At 44.5% G+C, this 20,947-nt stretch overlaps 1 protein-coding gene across 3 annotated transcripts in view; it reads left to right on the forward strand.

Moving 5' to 3' along the window:
* UBE2G2 (ubiquitin conjugating enzyme E2 G2) overlaps positions 1 to 20,947 on the forward strand; it is a 53,376-nt gene that overhangs the window by 21,105 nt on the left and 11,324 nt on the right. For 2 of the 3 annotated variants that reach the window (XM_037908681.2, XM_037908682.2), the window contains exons 2-3: positions 4,448 to 4,483; positions 4,578 to 4,623. In XM_037908681.2, coding sequence (XP_037764609.1) covers positions 4,448 to 4,483; positions 4,578 to 4,623 — 82 coding nt within the window. The remainder of the gene's footprint in view (positions 1 to 4,447; positions 4,484 to 4,577; positions 4,624 to 20,947) is intronic. The other variant, XM_037908683.2, reaches the window with a different exon arrangement.

Genomic DNA, 20,947 nt, shown 5'->3' on the forward strand with positions numbered 1-20,947 from the left:
ATGAAATTCAAAAGTTCCCGGTGTTTTCCTGTGTACCTGCCAAGTGCATCTGAGTTTGAAGTGCTGTCCAGAGTGGTCATGGTGGAGCACTCTGGGATAGCTCCCAGAGGCCAATACCGTCGAATTGCGTCCACACTACCCCAAATTCGACCCGGCGATGTCGATTTCAGCGCTCATCCCCTTGTCCGGGAGGAGTACAGAAATAGATTTTAAGAGCCCTTTAAGTCTGCAAAAATGGCTTTGTCATGTGGACAGGTGCAGGGTTAAATCGAACTAATGCTGCTAAATTCAACCTAAACTTGTAGTGTAGACCAGGGCTAAGTATCTTCATCCATAGGTCTCAGTACTTTGCAAAGGAAAGTAAGCGTCATTGTCCCTGTTTTACATATGGGGAAACTGACCGATGGAGGGAGTGACTTGACCAAAGTCACACAACAGGGCTACAACAACACTGAATACAACAATAGGGAAATGGCAGAGTGGGAAATAGAATCGGGTTTCCTGAATCTCAGGCCAGAGTCCTATCATTTGCCTGCACTAAGGGGAAAAGATGTATTTCTCAAGTAGTCTGTCTTTAATAGTTTTGCATACCTTCAAATTAATTGATAAATGTTTAATAAAGTTTTCAGAAGGTGTATTGTTCAGCAGATCATTTGAGAACATAATCAGGCTTGATTAAAATGCAGATTCTTGGTATGTTTGTACGCTCGCTATAATGAAGTCAGTTTATTTGACCATAACTATTTTATACCTAACAAAATGACCCTAAACCTGAGGGGGAAGCAGAAAGAAGCTTTTGTGGCGGCTGAATGATATTGAATAAATTAGTTCCCAGGAGAAGGGGAATATAGTTTCAAAGACTTTGGTTTTAACTGGATTATTCTGGAGAATTTGGAGGGAAACTGCAGGGGGTGCTTGTAGGACCACTAGGGGCAGCTGCTCTGCATGACAAAGGAACTGCAGAGAAGTTTAACTGTCCATGAAGAGACTGTCTGGTTGTGGTCACTGCATGATATCTCTATAACTCTTTCTATGGACAGTTTCATCCTGAATGATCATACATCAGTGACTCACAATGTGTATGACATTAGTGACTGTTGCTATAACAACAACAGTCCTCCAGGGCAGATTGAATTTTCCTCCATGGCCGATTGGAAGAGGCCCTGGAGGTTTTTCGCCTTCCTCTGTAGCATGGGGCACGGGTCACTTGCTGGAGGATACTCTGCTCCTTGAAGTCTTTAAACCACGATTTGAGAAATTCAGTAGCTCAGACATAGGTGAGAGGTTTTTCGCAGGAGTGGGTGGGTGAGATTCTGTGGCCTGCGTTGTGCAGGAGGTCAGACTAGATGATCATAATGGTCTCTTCTGACCTTAATATCTATGAAACCTTTTCTAAAAACTTGGGCATTGGCAACATGCATTAGTGGTCATTGTGTGTACCAGAAATGTTCAGGGGAGACACTGTATTTGCATATGAATAGATCTTTCAAATGGGATGGTTATTTCATTCTAAGCTTAAAAACAAATTAGAAAATCTGAGCTCTTAACACAAACAAAATTTAAGAGTGCATAAATGGCTCCAGGGATTAGTAATGGTTTATGGAGCCTTCTGCCTCTGGCTGCAGTGGCTAGTGATAAGATACAATAAAAAAATCATGGGCTTGTGTTTTTACAAAACCTGCATTTGGGATCTTGTTCAAGCTGTGTCCTTTTAAAATCATGTAATTTTGATTGCGATCTTGTTTTTTAGTCCACTTCAGTTCTGATGTAATTTTAACAGCTAATGCTTCACAAGCTAACATAAAAACAGCCATACTGGGTCAGCCCAGTGGTCCATCTAGCCCAGTATCCTGTCTTCTGTCAGTGGCCAATGCCAGGTACTTCAGAGGGAATTAACAGCACAGGTAATCATCAAGTGATCCTTCTTCTATCAACCATTCCCAGCTTCTGGCAAACAGGCTAGGAACACCATCCCTGTCCATCCTGGCTAATAGCCATTGATGGGCCTATGCTCCATGAACTTATCTAGTTCTTTTTTGAAACCTGTTATAGTCTGTCCTTCACAACATCCTCTGGCAAAGAGTTCCATAAGTTAACAGTGAGTTGTGTGAAGAAAAACTTCTTTGTTTGTTTTAAACCTGCTGCCTATTAATTTCATTTGGTGACCCCCTAGTTCTTGTATTATGAGAAGGAGAAAATAGCACTTCCTTATTTACTTTCTTCACACCCGTCATAATTTTATAGACCTCTATCATATCCCCCCTTAGTCACCTCTCTTCCAAGCTGAAAAGTCCCTGTCTTATTAATCTCTCCTCATATGGAAGCTATTCTATACCCCTAATCATGTTTGTTTGCCCTTTTCTGTACCTTTTCCAATTTTTTTGAGATGGGGCGACCAGATCTGCATTCAAGATGTGGGCATACCATGGATTTATATAGAGGCAATATGATATTTGCTTGAGATTAATGCTGTATAGCATTTGAAAGCTGGGATTCCCAAATGACCTTTAAATTGTATAAACTCTAGCAGTGTGAGAGAATCCTGGAAGTGCAAAAGAGGGGTACCCTCTCCCCCCAAAATAATCCAAGCATAAAATGGCTATCAGAATGATGTGAGTTCAAGATCCTGCAGCTTTCCTCCCTCAGGACTAGATAGGCCTAACCCCACACAGCTGCCTTGTGCTGCTTGCTCCCCTAATGTGATGCACACCCATTTCTGTTGAGAGCCTAGCCAGGTGAGGTGAAGAGTTGAGTTTGCATCTTCACAAATACCTTATTTTGTCCCATAGGATTTCACCCTCACTGTCCCCAATACCTTATGTTGGTACGGTTTTCTTTGGGGTAGGAGGGCTATACAGTGCATCCGTCACAACTTCTTTCATAGCTATTAACTCCTAACTAGGCCCTGACTGAGCAACAGAAGTCTCATTCGCTGCTCTGTCAGCACAGAGTCTGAGATCTGAACACTGTTCTCCCTTTCAGAAGTGGAAAATCCAGCCTAGAAGGATGCATGTAACTGTGGGAAATATCAAAAGTATTCTGATGTTGAGTTGATAGAGTCAGAGCTTCCACAGGCTGTGTATAATACCATACGTTGGTGATGTCATTTACTAACTTGACGTTGAACTGTACTTGGCAAGACAAAGAGAAATAATTCTTTGAACCCCTTGGCTTGACTCTTCCCCTTTGAATCCTATTCCTTAATGGCTTTCCTTGTATTGTTTTTTATGCAGAGAGCTGGCGGGCTAGAGAGCCTCTTTTGTAAATTCCTCTTCCAAGTGTTCCACAGAGCTAAAATAATTCAAAAGACTGTGTTTCAGGGTATACCTAAGCTTTTCAACTCAAATCAGGGTAGCTCGCTACGAAGTTTATTCTGATCAGAAATTAGTTAAATTGCTCTCACATCCTCTAGATATTGGAGACTTTCTAAGTGATTACTGCAGTAGGACATGTTTCAGAGTAGCAGCCGTGTTAGTCTGTATTCGCAAAAAGAAAAGGAGTACTTGTGGCACCTTAGAGACTAACAAATTTATTTGAGCATAAGCTTTCGTGAGCTACAGCTCACTTCTTCGGATGCATGGAGTTCTTGCCTCAGGATGCTCATCTTATGGGAGAGTCTGAAATCGGGGCCATGGATTTAAGTCTACTATAGCTTGGTGAATCAGGAATTGTCAGCTGTCTATGAAGCTGCAGATGAACTGTGTCGTGATGCGGTAAAGGTTTGCTTTAATCAGGCTGTGACTGTCTGGAGACAGGAAAGACTCCTTGACTAGTCAGCCAGTTGTTCAAGGCTGTTCTGTGGTTCTTTTCTCACATTTCTTAAATTGTACAGATAGGATGTAGTCCTCAGCAGCTGCAGTACAGCATGCAGCTATTCCCATCAAATCTTTCTGCGTCCGTTCCTCCTCCTCGCTGTATTCTGGCTTGTGCTTGGGGTAAAGATGTCATCAGTTTTGAATTAATGCAGCGAGGCCATGGGAGTAAAGTCTTTCCCTGTTCATTGAACTTTGATAATTCTGTGTGCTAATTCAGAATATCCCACCCTGAAAAAGCGTGCATGTTTTCTGTGTTTGGGTGGAACAGTGGTTTTTCCCCTTAAAGTTCAAATTGTTGTGTATTGGGCTTTCAGGAAAAGTTTTTAAAGCCAGGTTGGCTAGCAAGTCAGTGATTGTGTTAGTTCATGAATTGGTTTCGTTCTGTGAGCTTGATGTGTTGGTGTTTCTTCTCTGGAAGACTCAACTGATGAGGAGAGTAGACAACCAGTAGGAGGAATCGGAACATTCTCAAGTTTTTCCTGATATCTGATCGGCTGTTGCTGCTTGTCAGGAATTAGCATGCTGAGCTACAGCAATCCAATTGATAGGTTAAATGTCTTATTCTTTGAATTTTAAGTAATATAAAGAAACTACTATATCAATAACAATCTTCTTTTAATTCTGAATTTTAGAGTTAACCCTGAATCCACCAGAAGGAATAGTAGCAGGTAAGGAGCTATATAGAACTCATGTGATGTAGGTATGTGTCATTAACTGTTGTTCGTAAAGCAATGATGTATCTTTTTTTTTTTCTTTAAATAGGGCCTATGAATGAAGAAAACTTCTTTGAATGGGAAGCCTTGATCATGTGAGTTGATACTCCTTTGGAGTTAAACTTCATCTTACATTTAACTTTTTGGACTAGCTTGTCATAAAGGAGAGCATTAATACAGAAAATCTTAATTCAGTCTTGTATATTCTTGCGTAAAAGAGAACTCCATGCAATCTGCTCAGTCTGTATTCAAAGGGGGAAGTTGGGAACCTCTCTGCCATCAGACCATGATCTGGATTTGAAAATAGAACACTTGCACTTGAGTCGTCTTATGCTGATGGTCATATTGTTGAAGGAATAATAAAAGTTTGTGACGCTGGCCCAGTGAAGTAGTGTGCTGGGTGTAGTGGCATACCCCAGGGATCATTGCTGGCACTACATCTACTTAATGTGTACGTAAATAACTTAGAAAACAATGAGTTGCCTGATTTGCAGACTGTGAAAACAGGTAACTAAATTCAACAAAATAGGGACAGATTTCTCACATTATAAGCAGAAGAAGACAGTTTGCCAATGTTACATCTGTTTTCCTTTCGTCTCCAAAATTAATTTTCTTTTTGTCACCTCCAGCACTTAACCAAGGTGCCAGAATGATCTGGCAAGCTCCACATTTACTGTTATGGAGCATACAGGGTCCATAAGCATTGTTTGTAGAACATATAGATGCTTACTTAGGGCATGTCTACACTTGCCATTTAAAGCGGAAAAAGTCCCTTTTTTGTACAAAAACTATGGAAGTGTCTACACTTGCCAGTGACTTTTTGCAGTGAAACTAAGTTGTTACACCACAAAAAGAAAACCACCTCCACGAGAAGCGTACAGCTCTTACTGGTGATGCTTTTGAGGTGATGTGCAAGTGAAGATGCGTTCTTCTTGTTTACACAGCTTTTAGCTTCTGGAGTGTATCCCACAATGCCTAGGTGACCACTCTAGCCAGCAGCTCTGCTGCTCCGATGCCAGGTAAACAGACATCCACTCCTCCCACTGTAAAGCCCCCAGGAACTTTGAAACTCCCCTTCCTGTTTTCTTGGCAAGTACTCTCTTATCTGGCCCGGTGACAATGCCTGCTCCATGGAGCAAACGAACCCCTGCATGGAGCAATGCTGAGCTACTGGAGCTTATCGGTGTTTGGGGAGAGGAGACTGTGCAGGGACCCAGGATGCCCCCATCACCTCTCCCCCCCAACCCCCTTCCCACAAGACCCATCATCAAACTGGAGAGAGCTGCACTGTGGGATAGCTGCCCTAGAGCGCAGTGATGGAAGTGCTGCTAATGTAAACACTGTCTGACACCTCAGGAATTAAGTGAGTACACAAACCAGTGCTTTACTTTCACTCATTCCCTGTCACTGGTGTAACTTATAGCGCAAAAACTCTGCAAGTGTAGACATACCGTTAGCTTTCTGGGAGGAGCTCAGATAATATAGGGGTAGGCATGGTGTAATCAACGCCTTAAACTTCATCCAGAAGTCAGTGTGTAGCCCATGAAGATCACATGGCACAGATGTAATATGCTGTGTGTGGAAAGCTGCTCTGTAGGCAGGCTGCCTTGTCTGGCAATAGCTGTGGCTTTGGGATAGTATGAACATGTAGTCTGCAGACCATGTTGTAATCGTCCAATCTTGAGTTGACAAAGGTGTGGTTAGGCATAGTGAGGCCTTACATCTGAAAGGAAAGGATGCACTTTCTTGCCAATCGTGAGAGAGGCTTATAGCTTTTAACTCCCTAGGGTGGTAAATATCAATTTAAAAAGTTAACCAGTTAAATTATTAAAATTATACCATTTAACTGCTTAACCATTAACCGAGGTCGCTCTGGCAGGGCGGCTGGGGCTGGGATCCCACTGGCCTGCCCGCTGCTCCCGGGGCCACTCCAGCCTGCCGGGGCTGGGGTCCCTCTGGCCCACCGGCCCAACACGGCCAGGGTAAACAGTTAAGGTCCAGTTAATGGTAAGCCTAATGCTTACTGGTTAACCTTTTACATTCCTAAGGGTATGTCTACACTACGAAATTAGGTCGAATTTATAGAAGTTGGTTTTTTAGAAATCGTTTTTATATAGTCGATTGTGTGTGTCCCCACACAAAATGCTCTAAGTGCATTAACTCGGCGGAGTGCTTCCACAGTACCGAGGCTAGCGTCGACTTCTGGAGTGTTGCACTGTGGGTAGCTATCCCACAGTTCCTCCAGTCTCCGCTGCCCATTGGAATTCTGGGTTGAGATCCCAATGCAAAAAACATTGTCGCGGGTGGTTCTGGGTACATGTCATCAGGCCCTCCCTCCCTCCCTCTGTGAAAGCAACGGCAGACAATCGTTTTGCGCCTTTTTTCCTGAGTTACCTGTGCAGACGCCATACCACGGCAAGCATGGAGCGCGCTCAGCTCACTGTCACCGTATGTCTCCTGGGTGCTGGCAGACGCGGTACTGCATTGGTATACAGCAGCAGCAACCCATTGCCTTGTGGCAGCAGACAGTACAATAGGCCTGAAAACCATCCTCATCATGTCCGAGGTGCTCCTGGCCGCCTCGGTAAGGTCAGTCAGGAGCGCCTGGGCAGATATGGGTGCAGGGACTAAATTAGGAGTGATTCGACCAGGTCATTCTCTTTAGTCCTGCAGGCAGTACTTGGTACCATCTTATGGTGAGCAGGCAGGAGATGTGGATGGCTAGCAGTCCTATTGCACCGTCTGCTGCCAGCCAAAGATGTAAAAGATAGATGGAGTGGATCAAAACAAGAAATAGACCACATCTGTTTTGTATTCATTTGCTCCCCCCTCTCTCCCTCCCTCCCTCCGTGAAGTCCTGCCTGAAATACCAGAGGGAGGGATAGCTTAGTGGGTTGAGCATTGGCCTGCTAAACCCAGGGTTTTGAGTTCAGTCCTCGAGGGGGCCATTCTGTGTGACAGTTGTGTTTGTTTCTCCTTGATGTAAAGCCACCCCCTTTGTTGATTTTAATTCCCTGTAAGCCAACCCTGTAAGCCATGTCGTCAGTCGCCCCTCCCTCCGTCAGAGCAACGGCAGACAATCGTTCTGCGCCTTTTTTCTTGCCATACCACGGCAAGCATGGAGCCCACTCAGATCAGTTGTGCAATTAGGAGCACATTAAACACCATGCGCATTATCTAGCAGTATATGCAGCACCAGAACCTGGCAAAGCGAAACCGGGCGAGTAGGCAACATCAGCGCGGTGACGAGTGATGAGGACATGGACACAGACTTCTCTCAAAGCACGGGCCCTGGCAATGTGGGCATCATGGTGTTAATGGGGCAGGTTCATGCTGTGGAACGCCGATTCTGGGCCCGGGAAACAAGCACAGAGTGGTGGGACCGCATAGTGTTGCAGGTCTGGGACGATTCCCAGTGCCTGCGAAACTTTCGCATGCGTAAGGGCACTTTCATGGAACTTTGTTACTTGCTTTCCCCTGCCCTGAAGCTCATGAATACCAAGATGAGAGCAGCCCTCACAGTTGAGAAGCGAGTGGCAATAGCCCTGTGGAAGCTTGCAACGCCAGACAGCTGCCGGTGAGTTGGGAATCAATTTGGAGTGGGCAAATCTGCTGTGGGGGCTGCTGTGATGCAAGTACCCAACGCAATCAAAGATCTGCTGATGTCAAAGGTAGTGACCCTGGGAAATGTGCAGGTCATAGTGGATGGCTGTGTTGCAATGGGATTCCCTAACTGTGGTGGGGCGATAGACGGAACCCATATCCCTATCTTGGCACTGGAGCACCAAGCCGGCGAGTACATAAACCGCAAGGGGTACTTTTCAATAATGCTGTAAGCACTGGTGGATCACAAGGGACGTTTCATCAACATCAACTTGGGATGGCCGGAAAGGTACATGACGCTCGCATCTTCAGGGACTCTGGTCTGTCACAAAAGCTGCAGGAAGGGACTTTATTCCCAGACCAGAAAATAACCGTTGGGGATGTTGAAATGCCTATAGTTATCCTTAGGGACCTAGCCTACCCCTTAATGCCATGGCTCATGAAGCCGTACACAGGCAGCCTGGACAGTAGTAAGGAGCTGTTCAACTATAGGCTGAGCAAGTGTAGGATGGTGGTAGAATGTGCATTTGGACGTTTAAAAGCGCGCTGGCACAGTTTACTGACTCTGTTAGACTTCAGCGAAACCAATATTCCCACTGTTATTACTGCTTGCTGTGCGCTCCACAATATCTGTGAGAGTAAGGGGGAGACATTTATGGTGGGGTGGGAGGTTGAGGCAAATTGCCTGGTTGCTGGTTTTGCACAGCCAGACACCAGGGCGGTTAGAAGAGCACAGGAGGGCACGGTGTGCATCAGAGAAGCTTTGAAAACCAGTTTCATGACTGGACGGGCTACGGTGTGAAAGTTCTGTTTGTTTCTCCATGATGAAACCTCCCGCCCCTTGGTTCACTCTACTTCCCTGTAAGCTAACCACCCTCCCCTCCTCCCTTTGATCACCGCTTGCTGAGGCAGTAAAATCATTGTTGCTTCACATTCATGCATTCTTTATTAATTCATCACACAAATAGGAGGATAACTGCCAAGGTAGCCCGGGAGGGGTGATGGAGGAGAGAAGCACCGGGAGGGGTGGTGGAGGAGGGAAAGACAAGGCCACACAGCACTTAGAAGTTTAAAACGTATTGAATGCCAGCCTTCTGTTGCTTGGGCAATCCTCTGGGGTGGAGTGGCTGGGTGGCCGGAGGCCCCCCCACCGCGTTCTTGGGCGTCTGGGTGAGGAGGCTATGGAACTTGGGGAGGAGGGCGGTTGGTTACACGGGGCTGTAGCGGCAGTCTGTGCTCCAGCTGCCTTTCCTGCAGCTCAACCATACGCTGGAGCGTATTAGTTTGATCCTCCAGCAGCCTCAGCATTGAATCCTGCCTCCTCTCATCATGCTGCCTCCACCTTTCAGCTTTAGCCCTTTCTTCAGCCTGCCACCTCTCCTCCCGGTCATTTTGTGCTTTCCTGCACTCTGACATTGTCTGCCTCCACGCATTCATCTGTGCTCTGTCAGTGTGGGAGGACAGCATGAGCTCAGAGAACATTTCATCGCAAGTGCCTTTTTTTCGCCTTCTAATCTTCACTAGCCTCTGGGAAGGAGAAGATCCTGTGATCCTTGAAACACATGCAGCTGGTGAAGGGAAAAAAAAGGGACAGTGGTATTTAAAAAGACACATTTTCTAGAACACTGGCTAAACTCTTTCACGGTAAACCTTGCTGTTAACATTACATACATAGCACATGTGCTTCCGTTTCAAGGTCGCATTTTGCCTCCCCCCACCACATGGCTAGCCCCTCACCCCTCCTTGTGGCTAACAGCGGGGAACATTTCTGTTCAGCCACAAGCAAACAGCCCAGCAGGAACGGGCACCTCTGAATGTCCCCTTAAGAAAAGCACCCTATTTCAACCAGGTGACCATGAATGATATCACTCTCCTGAGGATAACACAGAGAGATAAAGAACGGATGTTGTTTGAATGCCAGCAAACATACACTGCAATGCTTTGTTCTACAATGATTCCCGAGTACGTGCTACTGGCCTGGTGTGGTAAAGTGTCCTACCATGGTGGACGGAATAAGGCTGCCCTCCCCAGAAACCTTTTGCAAAGGCTTTGGGAGTACATCCAGGAGAGCCGCAAATGCCAGGGCAAATTAATCATTAAACATGATTGCTTTTAAACCATGTATAGTATTTTAAAAGGTACACTCACCAGAGGTCCCTTCTCTGCCTGGCGTGTCCGGAAGGCAGCCTTGGGTGGGTTCAGGGGGTACTGGCTCCAGGTCCAGGGTGTGAAACAGTTCCCGGCTGTCGGGAAAACCGGTTTCTCCGCTTGCTTGCTGTGAGCTATCTACAACTTCATCATCATCATCATCTTCTTCTTCGTCCCCAAAACCTGATTCCGTGTTGCCTCCATCTCCATTGAAGGAGTCAAACAACACAGCTGGGGTAGTGGTGGCTGAACCCCCTAAAATGACTTGCAGCTCATCATAGAAGCGGTATGTTTGGGGCTCTGACCCAGAGTGGCTGTTTGCCTCTCTGGTTTTCTGGTAAGCTTGCCTCAGCTCCTTAAGTTTCACGCGGCACTGCTTCGGGTCCCTGTTATGGCGTCTGTCCTTCATGCCCTGGGAGATTTTGACAAATGTTTTGGCATTTCGAAAACTGGAACGGAGTTCTTTGTATGTCTGAAATAACTTCTAACTCCTGCTGGTGATCTCCCACAAATCAGTCTGAGCTCAAAGTGGATAGTAATCTCTCCTTGGGATCTGACCGGTTACGCAGGTGCCAAAGTAACCCCTGTTTAGGGCAATGAGCTTCTGCTGCTCCGAGCCACAAAACAGCTCTCAGAGCTGATCTGTGAAGGGTAAATCTGACCCTCCCAATGGCAACCCATACTTCCGTCTATAAGATTCCTCCCAATGCTCCTCAGGGAACAGGAGGTGACTTCCCTTTCCCCTACCTTAATCATAGCCAAGAGGGCCAGGTAGCCCTGAATGACAGTGCACCTTGACAGCATTGGAGTAGAGGGGGTATAGCAGGCCACTCCCCCATCTAGACATGGAATGGTAAGATGAGAGCTCTGGACTTTCAGGGAATGATGTCCCACATGGAAAGTAGTGGTATGAAACTTACCCAAAATGCATCCTTTTTCCAGTGAACTGTGATCTGGGTTGGTAATAGTGAGGCAGACTCTTCCTAACAAAAAGTTCACACACCCTGAAAGAGTCTGTGTAGAAGTTATACCTTTTGCCAGCATTTCTGGATGCCTTTTAGGTATGTGTAACATCCGCTGGCATTAGGCAGCAGAAATAACTCCCAGGTGTGCGATATTTCAAACAGTCATGCTTTCCAGTATTGCATGCACACAGGCTGAAAGTTCTCTGACAGTGCAGCTTTTAACTTCCATGTGGCCCCTCTAAAGGGCCAGACAAACTCCCAGATAAACTTCATTCAGCTATAAATAAATGGGTATTAATCCCAAACTGGGATGGGCATGCACTAGTTATAAAAACTAAGGTGGTGGTGCTCAGTGGTGGAATTGTAGGCTCTGCAAGCAACCTGATGCCTATTCACCATCCCTGCTAACCGGCCTTTACAGGGATACACTTACAGCATGACTTAAACTTTAAAAACGTTGAAATTATTGACATCAAATGAAAACGGAATACTGTCCGTTACCATGGTTGTAAGAACTTACCTAGCCTGTTTTGGTGACTGGAGCACTTGAGGTCTGCAGCCCATGAAGTGGGTGAAGGTGATATTTTTAATTAAAGAATGGGATCTCTGACTTGTTCTGGAAGGAGAAGAATATTGGTTTGAAGTGATACAATCAATTAGTACCCCCTGCCTTAATAAAATTTTGGCCTGGGAAGCAGGCTTATAATTTCAAGATTTCTTTGATATCAGTGGGAATCAGCATTCTTAGAAGTATGATCTGTGTAGTTGTGAAAGGTGAGCACTCACTAGTATTCTCTAAACAGTGTGATGATATGGTTGACTTTAGAAATCTCCCAGGGTTTGACAAACTCCTTGGAGTGAGGAAGTACTGATAACTCAATTTCTTTCCCAAACAGGTTTCAGAGTAACAGCCGTGTTAGTCTGTATTCGCAAAAAGAAAAGGAGTACTTGTGGCACCTTAGAGACTAACCAATTTATTTGAGCATAAGCTTTCGTGAGCTCACGAAAGCTTATGCTCAAATAAATTGGTTAGTTTCTAAGGTGCCACAAGTACTCCTTTTCTTTTTCCCAAACAGTGAGAGCTGTCATGGAGGACACACAATGGAGAAACTTGAAAGTGTATTGTTAGGCATAAAATATTTTTGTTTCCCTTGTCACTATAATGCAGATGTAAATAGCCAGAGACTTCTTGCTGGCACTGAAAATGAACACCCTTTAAAGTGAAAACTCTCAAGTACGTTTAGCTTGTGGTATTTCTGTCAGTGCAAATTAAGCATTATTACTGTTACATTTATTTGTTTGGCGTGTGATACTAAAATTGCATTTTAACACTGGATAGATTTTGAAGCTGAATTGCAATAAAAGCAGAGATTCAGGTAACTTAGTCCTCAAAACTGTTTATTATAAATAAATGTGACAAAATCTTATAGAAAGTTTTAATTACTTTTACAATGAAAGTTCAGTTAGTACTTTATATTTGGATGTAAGCTTCCCCCTGCATTGTGTGCAACCACAAAATTGCAACTTTGTGCTGATGCTGCATGATGTCCAGGAAACTAAACAGACTATGAAGTGCCACTAATTAGTCTAGCCCTGTCCAAGAGAGATACAATGCAAAAAGTAAACGAGCAGCATAAATGGTGAAATGGCAAACAGGAGGCTTGACATTTTTTCATTTTGACTAATTTAAGGGGCCTTCTGTAGCACACGTGAAGGACCCACCAAGCATAAATACAAGATTTACAGCCGGTTAAAGTAATAGGGAGATGTGTAAGTGGGAACTCTTGTTTCTCTTCTAGAAAGCTAGGAACATTATTTTTAAAATGCTGAATTCTTTCAACACTGTGTTTACACAATGCAGCACTGCTGTAATAGTTAAGTTTAAGATCTTATTGCTTTGAACTTCCCAAGTAGCTGTTTTTCGGTTCCATAAAGCCATGTGTGTTTACCTATCCCAGGCGATTGTATTAAGAGGTGTCTTTCTGACGCACAAATATGTATGAAACGGATCAGAGTGCACATCTGTAATGCTGTTGTGCCACTCGAATACAGCTGAGTTAATAGAGGTCTGCAGGTTGGATCTTTAGAAAAGGGGTGATTGGTTCATGCAACATAGTGATAAATTGTTCCAAAATGTCAAAGGATTTAATCAAAATACTGGATAATATTTTAACGCTGTGTGGGGTCCAAGAATTTATTGTGCAAGTTCATGAATTTAATATTAACATTTCAGGGCCTTTTTAGTATTCTGCCTTATGAACTTCAAAAGCAGTGTACCATGAAAGCTTATCCTTGTGTTAAAGAAACAGCTTAGCCCACCAAAATGATACAGAAGCACTCGTTAAGAACTTTGTTAGCCTAAAGATTGCTTTTTTTAAATATAAACGATACAAATTTAAGCCAATTTTTCAAAAATCTGTCTTGAAAAGTATTTAGATCTGTGTTTAGACTTAGGACTTTTGTTTGGAGAAGGGCTTTTTGTATCATGGAATTGCCCTTTATCAGGATCTGATGAGGTGGTGGTTTTTGGTAATTTTCCAGCTGTCACAAATACAAAAGAAGCCATTTACAAATGTACAGAAAACAGTGATTATAGAATTGCCTATCTTCTCATCAGTTTGTCTCACCCTACTATTTTGGCAGACACCTGGATGTGGGTTTTCTCTCCATAGTGTTTCTCCTCCCACCATAAATAGCATCTTATTGATGGACTCCAGAGTTTCTTCTGCTCATGTTGTATATTAAACCAGCAGTTTATCTCTTCCACCGTACACACACAACCCAACAGAAAAATATTTCCATTTATGATGATCAAAATGTAGAGAGCATTTTTCTTATTTTTCCTACTTGAGAACTTAGAGTTTGATTTAAGGATCTTTACTTCGTATATTTTGACATGTAGTGTTGACAGTTTGGGCTTGAATGGTTATAAAGCTTTAACCATTTGAATCTCAGCATCTATTATATTTAAATAATTGTCTGACCCTCCCATAATTTCCAGCAGTTGTGATGATATAAATCAATAAAAATAAACATGTCAGATTTATATTTTAAAAATCAAATTCTGCACAGTCTTTTTACCCTATAGAGCAATAGGCACTACACCCCATATTGTCTTTCTCAGCAGCTTTTCATGCATTTTGCTCAGAAAGGGAAATATAATAGAGCGTTGAATGCTAGAGCTCTAAGGACCTGTGAACAGTTGCCCAATACCACCGTCTGTGATTTCTGACAGAGAAGAACTGAACTATTCAAGTATTTTAATTTATCAGTAAATCTTCTGAAGGATGGTGTAAGGCTATGTGGTCTCATCTAGCCTCTCTTAGAACTGTTTGTAGTCAGTCGTAATGTCCTCCGAGTCCTAAATATCATAAATTTTGTTAGGAAGTTTTAACAATCAGCACCAGTGATGCTGGGCGGAAGATGATCTCTGCTGTTTGGCTGCAGAGACCGCCATCTGAGGAGGACTATTGTTGCTTGTGACATTCTATACCTTGGGGGAGCATATTGTAACCCCCATATTCCTCATTTTCATATAATTGTGCATATAAAGCATGCCTTGTATGGTATCGGGGAAAGGTTATGATCTTCTGAAAGTCACTTCTCTATCCATATATTTGTATCATTAATGCATATGAAGTTATGAGAATTGTGTTGTATGGTGGTCACTAAAACATGCCATAAATTGAGGACTCAGCCAGATATTCGCTCCCCAGAGGCAACAGCAAGGAAAGTAACCAACGCCCGGGCTGGGTGTCAAACAACCCATCAACAGCCATTGTTCAGCAAGGGAGCTACAATGCAATGACTCACCTGCATGAGGCCACACCAGGGGAATTGCTCAACCTTGCTTGGAGAGACTCAGCAGTACCCCCCAGATATGCCTGGACTTGTGCTCCCCAAGCACATGGACTGAGGGTATAAAACAGACAGGGTGGACACATACTTGGCCCTTCTCCTGCCCCCACCTTTGCTGCAAACAACTATGACACTGAGAAGAAGACAAGACTACAACAGAGGAGACTGGCACAGATTTAAGGAACAAACCTGTTTATTAAGGAATGCAATATCCAGTGGGTTGAGGAAAACTGCTTAAATCTAGATGTTGCCCAGTCTAATAGAGTTGAGAGTTTAGACTGCATGCTTATATTTTATTTTAGTTTGGTAACCACTCTGACTTTTTGCCTATCAATTAAAATCTATCTTTTGTGGTTAATAAATTTGTTTGTTTGTTCTAACTGCAGCAGTGTGTTTTGGTTTGAAGTGTGTCAGAGACTCCCCTTGGGATAACAAGCTGTTACATATCCATTTCTTTGTTAAATTGACGAACTCATATAAGCTTGCAGCGTCCAGTGGGCATAACTTGACACTGCAAGACGGAGGTTCCCAGAGTTGTGTCTGGGGCCGGAGACATTGGCTAGTGTCATTCGGTTGCACAGTCCGAGGAGTAGCTTACATGCCAGAGGCTGTGTGTGAACAGCCCAGGAGTGGGGGTTCTCACAGCAGAGCAGGGTAAGGCTGGCTCCCAGAGTCAAGGATTGGAGAGACCTAGCAGATCACTGGTCCGGATAACACCAGGGGAACGTCACATTGCTAATACCATATTTCTAGAGCTCTGCTTCCCTTAGTTACACTGGTGGTGAACAGAGGAAAAATACCCTGTTAAATGGAATGGAAACAGTCATTGCCTCCTTCAGAAAAGCACACCTACAAAACTCCTTGAAAAACACAATAACTCATCCCAGGCCTCCAGAAGCCAACGTTACCTGCTGCCTCATCACCAGCCAAACGTTCCCAAGCGAAGTAATTAACGACGGTGCTCTGCCAACATCCTAGCTGCCTCACAGACAGGGTTCAGGCCCAGACACAGCCCAGAGATCGCTCTGGTGCACTAAAGGACGATCACCACATAACCATGGGCACTGGACCACTCTGCTGCCTTTGACCCAATGGACCTGAAGGTGCTACTAATCCCGCTCCCTGACATAGGAGGAGCAGATGGCCCAGCTCAACAGTGGCTCTGGTTGTTCCTCTCCAGCAGAACAAGAGTTGTGGTAACTCTTCCTCCTCTCTGAGGGCCTTCACCTTTGGGGTACCACAGGACCCAGACTATCCCCGTTTCTCCAGTATCTGTGTGAGACTACCGGTGAAGAGAGCGAGATCCCATGGGCTCAGCTGCCTAAAGTGTGGTTATAGCATTCAACTCTAGATCTCATTTTCAAATGATGCAGCTGCTGCCACTACTAATGTGTCAGAATGCCAACACGAAATTAGCTGTTGGATGAAGAGCAACTGGTGCAAGCTGAATCCAGGCAAGACTAAAGTGTTGCTGGTCACAAGGAGGGAAACACTTTTTGAAGAAGTGACCAAGACATTCTCTGCCTTCCATTGAAGGCTCACAGCCACCATTTGTCAAAGAGGTGTAGCCTCAGGGACCTATCTGACTCTGCTAAATCTGGATGACCAGGTACCATCAGTTTCCATGTATACCAGTAGCTTCATCCTTTCCTTCTGGACAAGAACCTGAATGTGGTGTTTCATGCATTTGTCTCCTGCAGGCTGGATTACTGTAACTTGTATCTAAATGTGAATACTATGCAGAAGTTAGTACAGAATGCATCTGCCCGCCTTCTCCGTGACTCAGGCTGTCATCACATCAGGCACCTGTTCCCATCCCTTCATTGGTTCCTGGTCAGGTCCTGATGCCAGTTTACAGCCTTGGTCCTAATTTTCAAAGCAATTAATGGATCAAGTCCCAGCTACATGAAAGACCAAATTTTGATCTGAGAACCACCATGACGGCTGTTCTCTTCTGGGACAAGGCAGATCACAAAGCTCAGGACCGAGCACAGAGGGCTGGGAACAAAGCATTTTCTGGTGAGTGAGTTCCAGCAATGGAACAGTCTTCCAGAGGAGTTCAGGTGAATCCAGAGTCTGACCATCTTTAGGAAACATTGCAAAGCCTTCCTCTTCGAGAGAGACTTTCCACCATAAGTGAGGCTCACAGCACTCTTCCCCCTTCTAGTCCCAAGTCCCTACCCACCAATGGGAGGAGGGAAACCTACATCTAATACATCCCAGAGTGATGTTTGCTTTTTTTTTTTTTTTTTTTTGCGCAGGACTCATTGACTCATATTTAGCTTGTGATCCACTATGACCCCCAGATCCCTTTCCACAGTACTTCTTCCTTGGCAGTCATTTCCCATTTTGTGTGTGTGCAACTGATTTGTTCCTTCCTAAGTGGAGTACTTTGCATTTGTCCTTATTGAATTTCATCCTATTTACTTCAGACCATTTCTCCAGTTTGTCCACATCATTTTGAATTGTAATCCTATCCTTCAAAGCACTTACAAACCCTCCCTGCTTGGTAATCTCTGCAAACTTTATAAGTGTACTCTTTATGCCATTACTGTATCTAAATCATTAATGAAGATATTGAACATAAGTGTACCCAGGACCAATCCCTGTAGGACCCCATTTGATATGCCCTTCCAGCTTGACTGTGAACCTCTGATAACTATTCTCTGGGAATGGTTTTCCAGCCAGTTTGAACCCATCTTATTGTAGCTCCATCTAGACTGTATTTCTATCGTTTATGAGGTCATGCAAAACAGTACCAAAAGCCTTACTTAGATATACCACATCTACCGCCACTACCCTACCCCCATCCACAAGACTTGTTTCCCTGTCAAAGAAAGCTATTAGGTTGGTTTGACACGATCTGTTGTTGACAAATCCATGCTATTACATCTCAACTTATTATTTGCTAGGTATTTGCAAACTGATTGCTTGATTATTTGCTCCATATAATTGTTTGTTTTGTAGCTGGATCTCCTCAAGCAACAATGCTTTGTCCAGGGCCTTGTGATTTCTGTTGTTCCAGAGGAGCACAGCTTTCTGAGAAAGTTAAAGATGTGAGATTTGCATGATCAAAAGGTAGTTAGTTATTAGCCATGTTTCGGCTCTGTGCAGTATCACAACAGTTTAGGTTGAGAAATGGTGACTTCAAGCTGAAACTACGGGGATGCATGTAGGTGGGCAGAATGTAGTTCCCGATGTGAACTTTGCTGAGGGGAACTCCCAGGATTTATGTGTAGCAACACATCTTTTGTGATAGTTGGTTTTGCACTTCATTTGAAAGATGCTATTTCCAGCAGCTCCCTAACACCACACTGGAGCATTGGATCCATACTGTACTGACTAGAAGGAAAGAGTGCCAGTCACTGTGGTGCCTTAATAACGTCCGCATCATCTGGGTTTTTCCTGGAGGTGTCCAACTACTCAACACACCCGACATTGATTAGCATGGGAAGTCAGACAAGATCATAGAATAAGGTGTTGAAGCTTCAAGTTTTGTGGAGTGCTTCGAGATCCTTTCCGTACCAGGTAGTGGGATTACCAAATAGCTGCTTAACTTTAGTGCTCTTGGCATACTACTTGAATTTAATGGGATGCTGTCAAGTTGTTTAGGTCTAAAATTAACACCCTTATGCATTTCATAGTAGAAAATCCCATCTTGGTTTCACTTCGTGGTTTCCCTTTGAACTTGATCCCCGCAGCAACAAATGACTAAAACAAAAACAATTGGCCTGTTTAACAGAGGTCCTGAAAATGAGGCATATATGATCATGCATTAGCATATCTGAACAGAGAAACCCCCAGGGTTTCCTGTTGCTTTTAAAAGGGAATGTGAGGCACCAGAAACTCCACACACTTTCAGGAGTTTAATACATAAATGTATTTAAACTGTAACCAGAATAAATGTCAGCTCATGGTGTTTATTGCTGAATTACCCTGACTAAGCATGAGGAAGACAAACATGACTGTAGTATAATTTTGATTCTCACTGGCTATTGATGCGTTTCTCTCATTTTAAAGTAATCTGAGGAGCAGAAAGCGCAGGTCTAGTGCCTGTGTTTATCGTTTTCACTAACCCACCTGTCGAGCCTTTCTAAATCCCCACACTTTTGAGGAGCAAGCCTACTCAGTTTTTCTGGCTTGTAGAACTTGAGCTTCCGTCTACAGGCCAACTAAGAGGGCAGGACAGCACCTGGGGGCTATAAAGGACAGGGAGAATCAGGTACAGAAAGATACCCAGTGACTGATATTCCAGGATCAGAGAGCTGGACCCAGAGGAACTGTGAGAGGGCCAAAGGGAGTGAAGGATGCTCTCTTGGCAGGGATGTTCCCTGCTAAATATGCTCTCCGAGCACAAAGACTGTGGGGGTTCCCACTGGGAAGAGTGGGGTGCACTCAGGGTAGAAGGGCTGGACTGGCTGTCCTGGGATGAGGATAGGAGAGGACTGTACCGGGAAGCCGGGGCCTGGTGGGAGATGCCCAAGCTGTATGTTGCATGTACTGTTTGAACTATGTGGGGGGAATTCTGGACTATGGTTGTGGGACTTTTGTTGTGAATTATGTGCACAGGACTTCTATAATAAATTAACCCCACAAGGGCCATCTGCATTAAGAGAGGCTGTTTGGTGGGATTGTGAACAGGGAAACTGAGGCAGATGCACCTGTCATGCCACGGCCTGTCGAAGCGGGGTCACCCTATGACACTTGGTTATTTTGTGAACTAGATGCATATGATAGAGAACACTTTCACATGAGCTCTGATGTATGTAATTGCACGCAGCATTATGTATGCCTTGGATATGTCACAGAACAAGAGTCTGAAAGCTGAGAGGTGTGGGGACTCCATATACAGCAGTTATGCTTCCTGAAGTGTTCAGTATTTTGTCTCAAGTGGTAAGAAGTCCTGACATGTAGTTGATACTGATAGTTCGACTCTTGGTCGGTCAATTAGGTGAGTCCCCACCTAGTCCCTATCTTTTAAATGATTTTTGAGCTGCTATGTTTGACGTCCCTGTGAGCAGCACAACAGTATCTTCAAAGAAGCAAAAGCGCCATACCTGCTGGCTATTCTCCCCTGACGTGCAGACATTCAAATCCTGGAACATGCCTTGGAGACAGATTACGTAATTAGCAGGATGTGTGTGGGTATAATTGAACAGAGTGTTACAACCTTCCTAGTAATTTAATGTGCAAGCTTTGATATTCCCCTCCCTCCCAACTCCATGTTTGGTTTTAAGTTTATGGGGAGTGGGATAAGAGCAGGTTAACTCTTTGTGCTCTTTAGAAGAGCTCAGGAAACATGTAATGGAAATCCTGAGGTTTCTTACTAGACAAGGGTTTGGGTGCCTGCCTAGTGGTGACTGTAATAGCACAAGGCAGTTGCCATGCTGAAGTGGGAAAGACTTCTGTTGATACATGGTTATCGCAAGGTGCACAGGCTCCTGCACAAACCCACCGCGTATCAGTGTGCTGACTGCTGACTAGATGAGGCATGGTAGGGGGTAAGAGGAAGGAGAACTGCAGCTGCTCTGGCCAGCTTGTGTCTTGTAACGCCTTGTTTCCATCTGCTTCTACCAGCCTGCAGGCTGCTGCTGTATTGTGGGGGTAGCTCTTACACCTCCCCCCGACTGGACCTGCCAGTAATGGCCCACAGAAGAGCTAGGGCAGAGGTTCTCAACCTTTTTCTTTCAGAGGCCCCCCCCCCCCCCCAACATGATAGAAAAACTCCAGGGCCCACCTGTGCCACAATAACTGGTTTTCTGCATATAAAAGCCACGGCCAACATTAGAGGGTAGCAAGCAGGGCAATTGCCTGGGGCCCCATGCCACAGGGCCCCCATGAAGCT

This window comes from Chelonia mydas, chromosome 9 (genome assembly GCF_015237465.2).
Source record: "Chelonia mydas isolate rCheMyd1 chromosome 9, rCheMyd1.pri.v2, whole genome shotgun sequence".
In the NCBI taxonomy this organism is placed as follows: Eukaryota; Metazoa; Chordata; order Testudines; family Cheloniidae; genus Chelonia; species Chelonia mydas.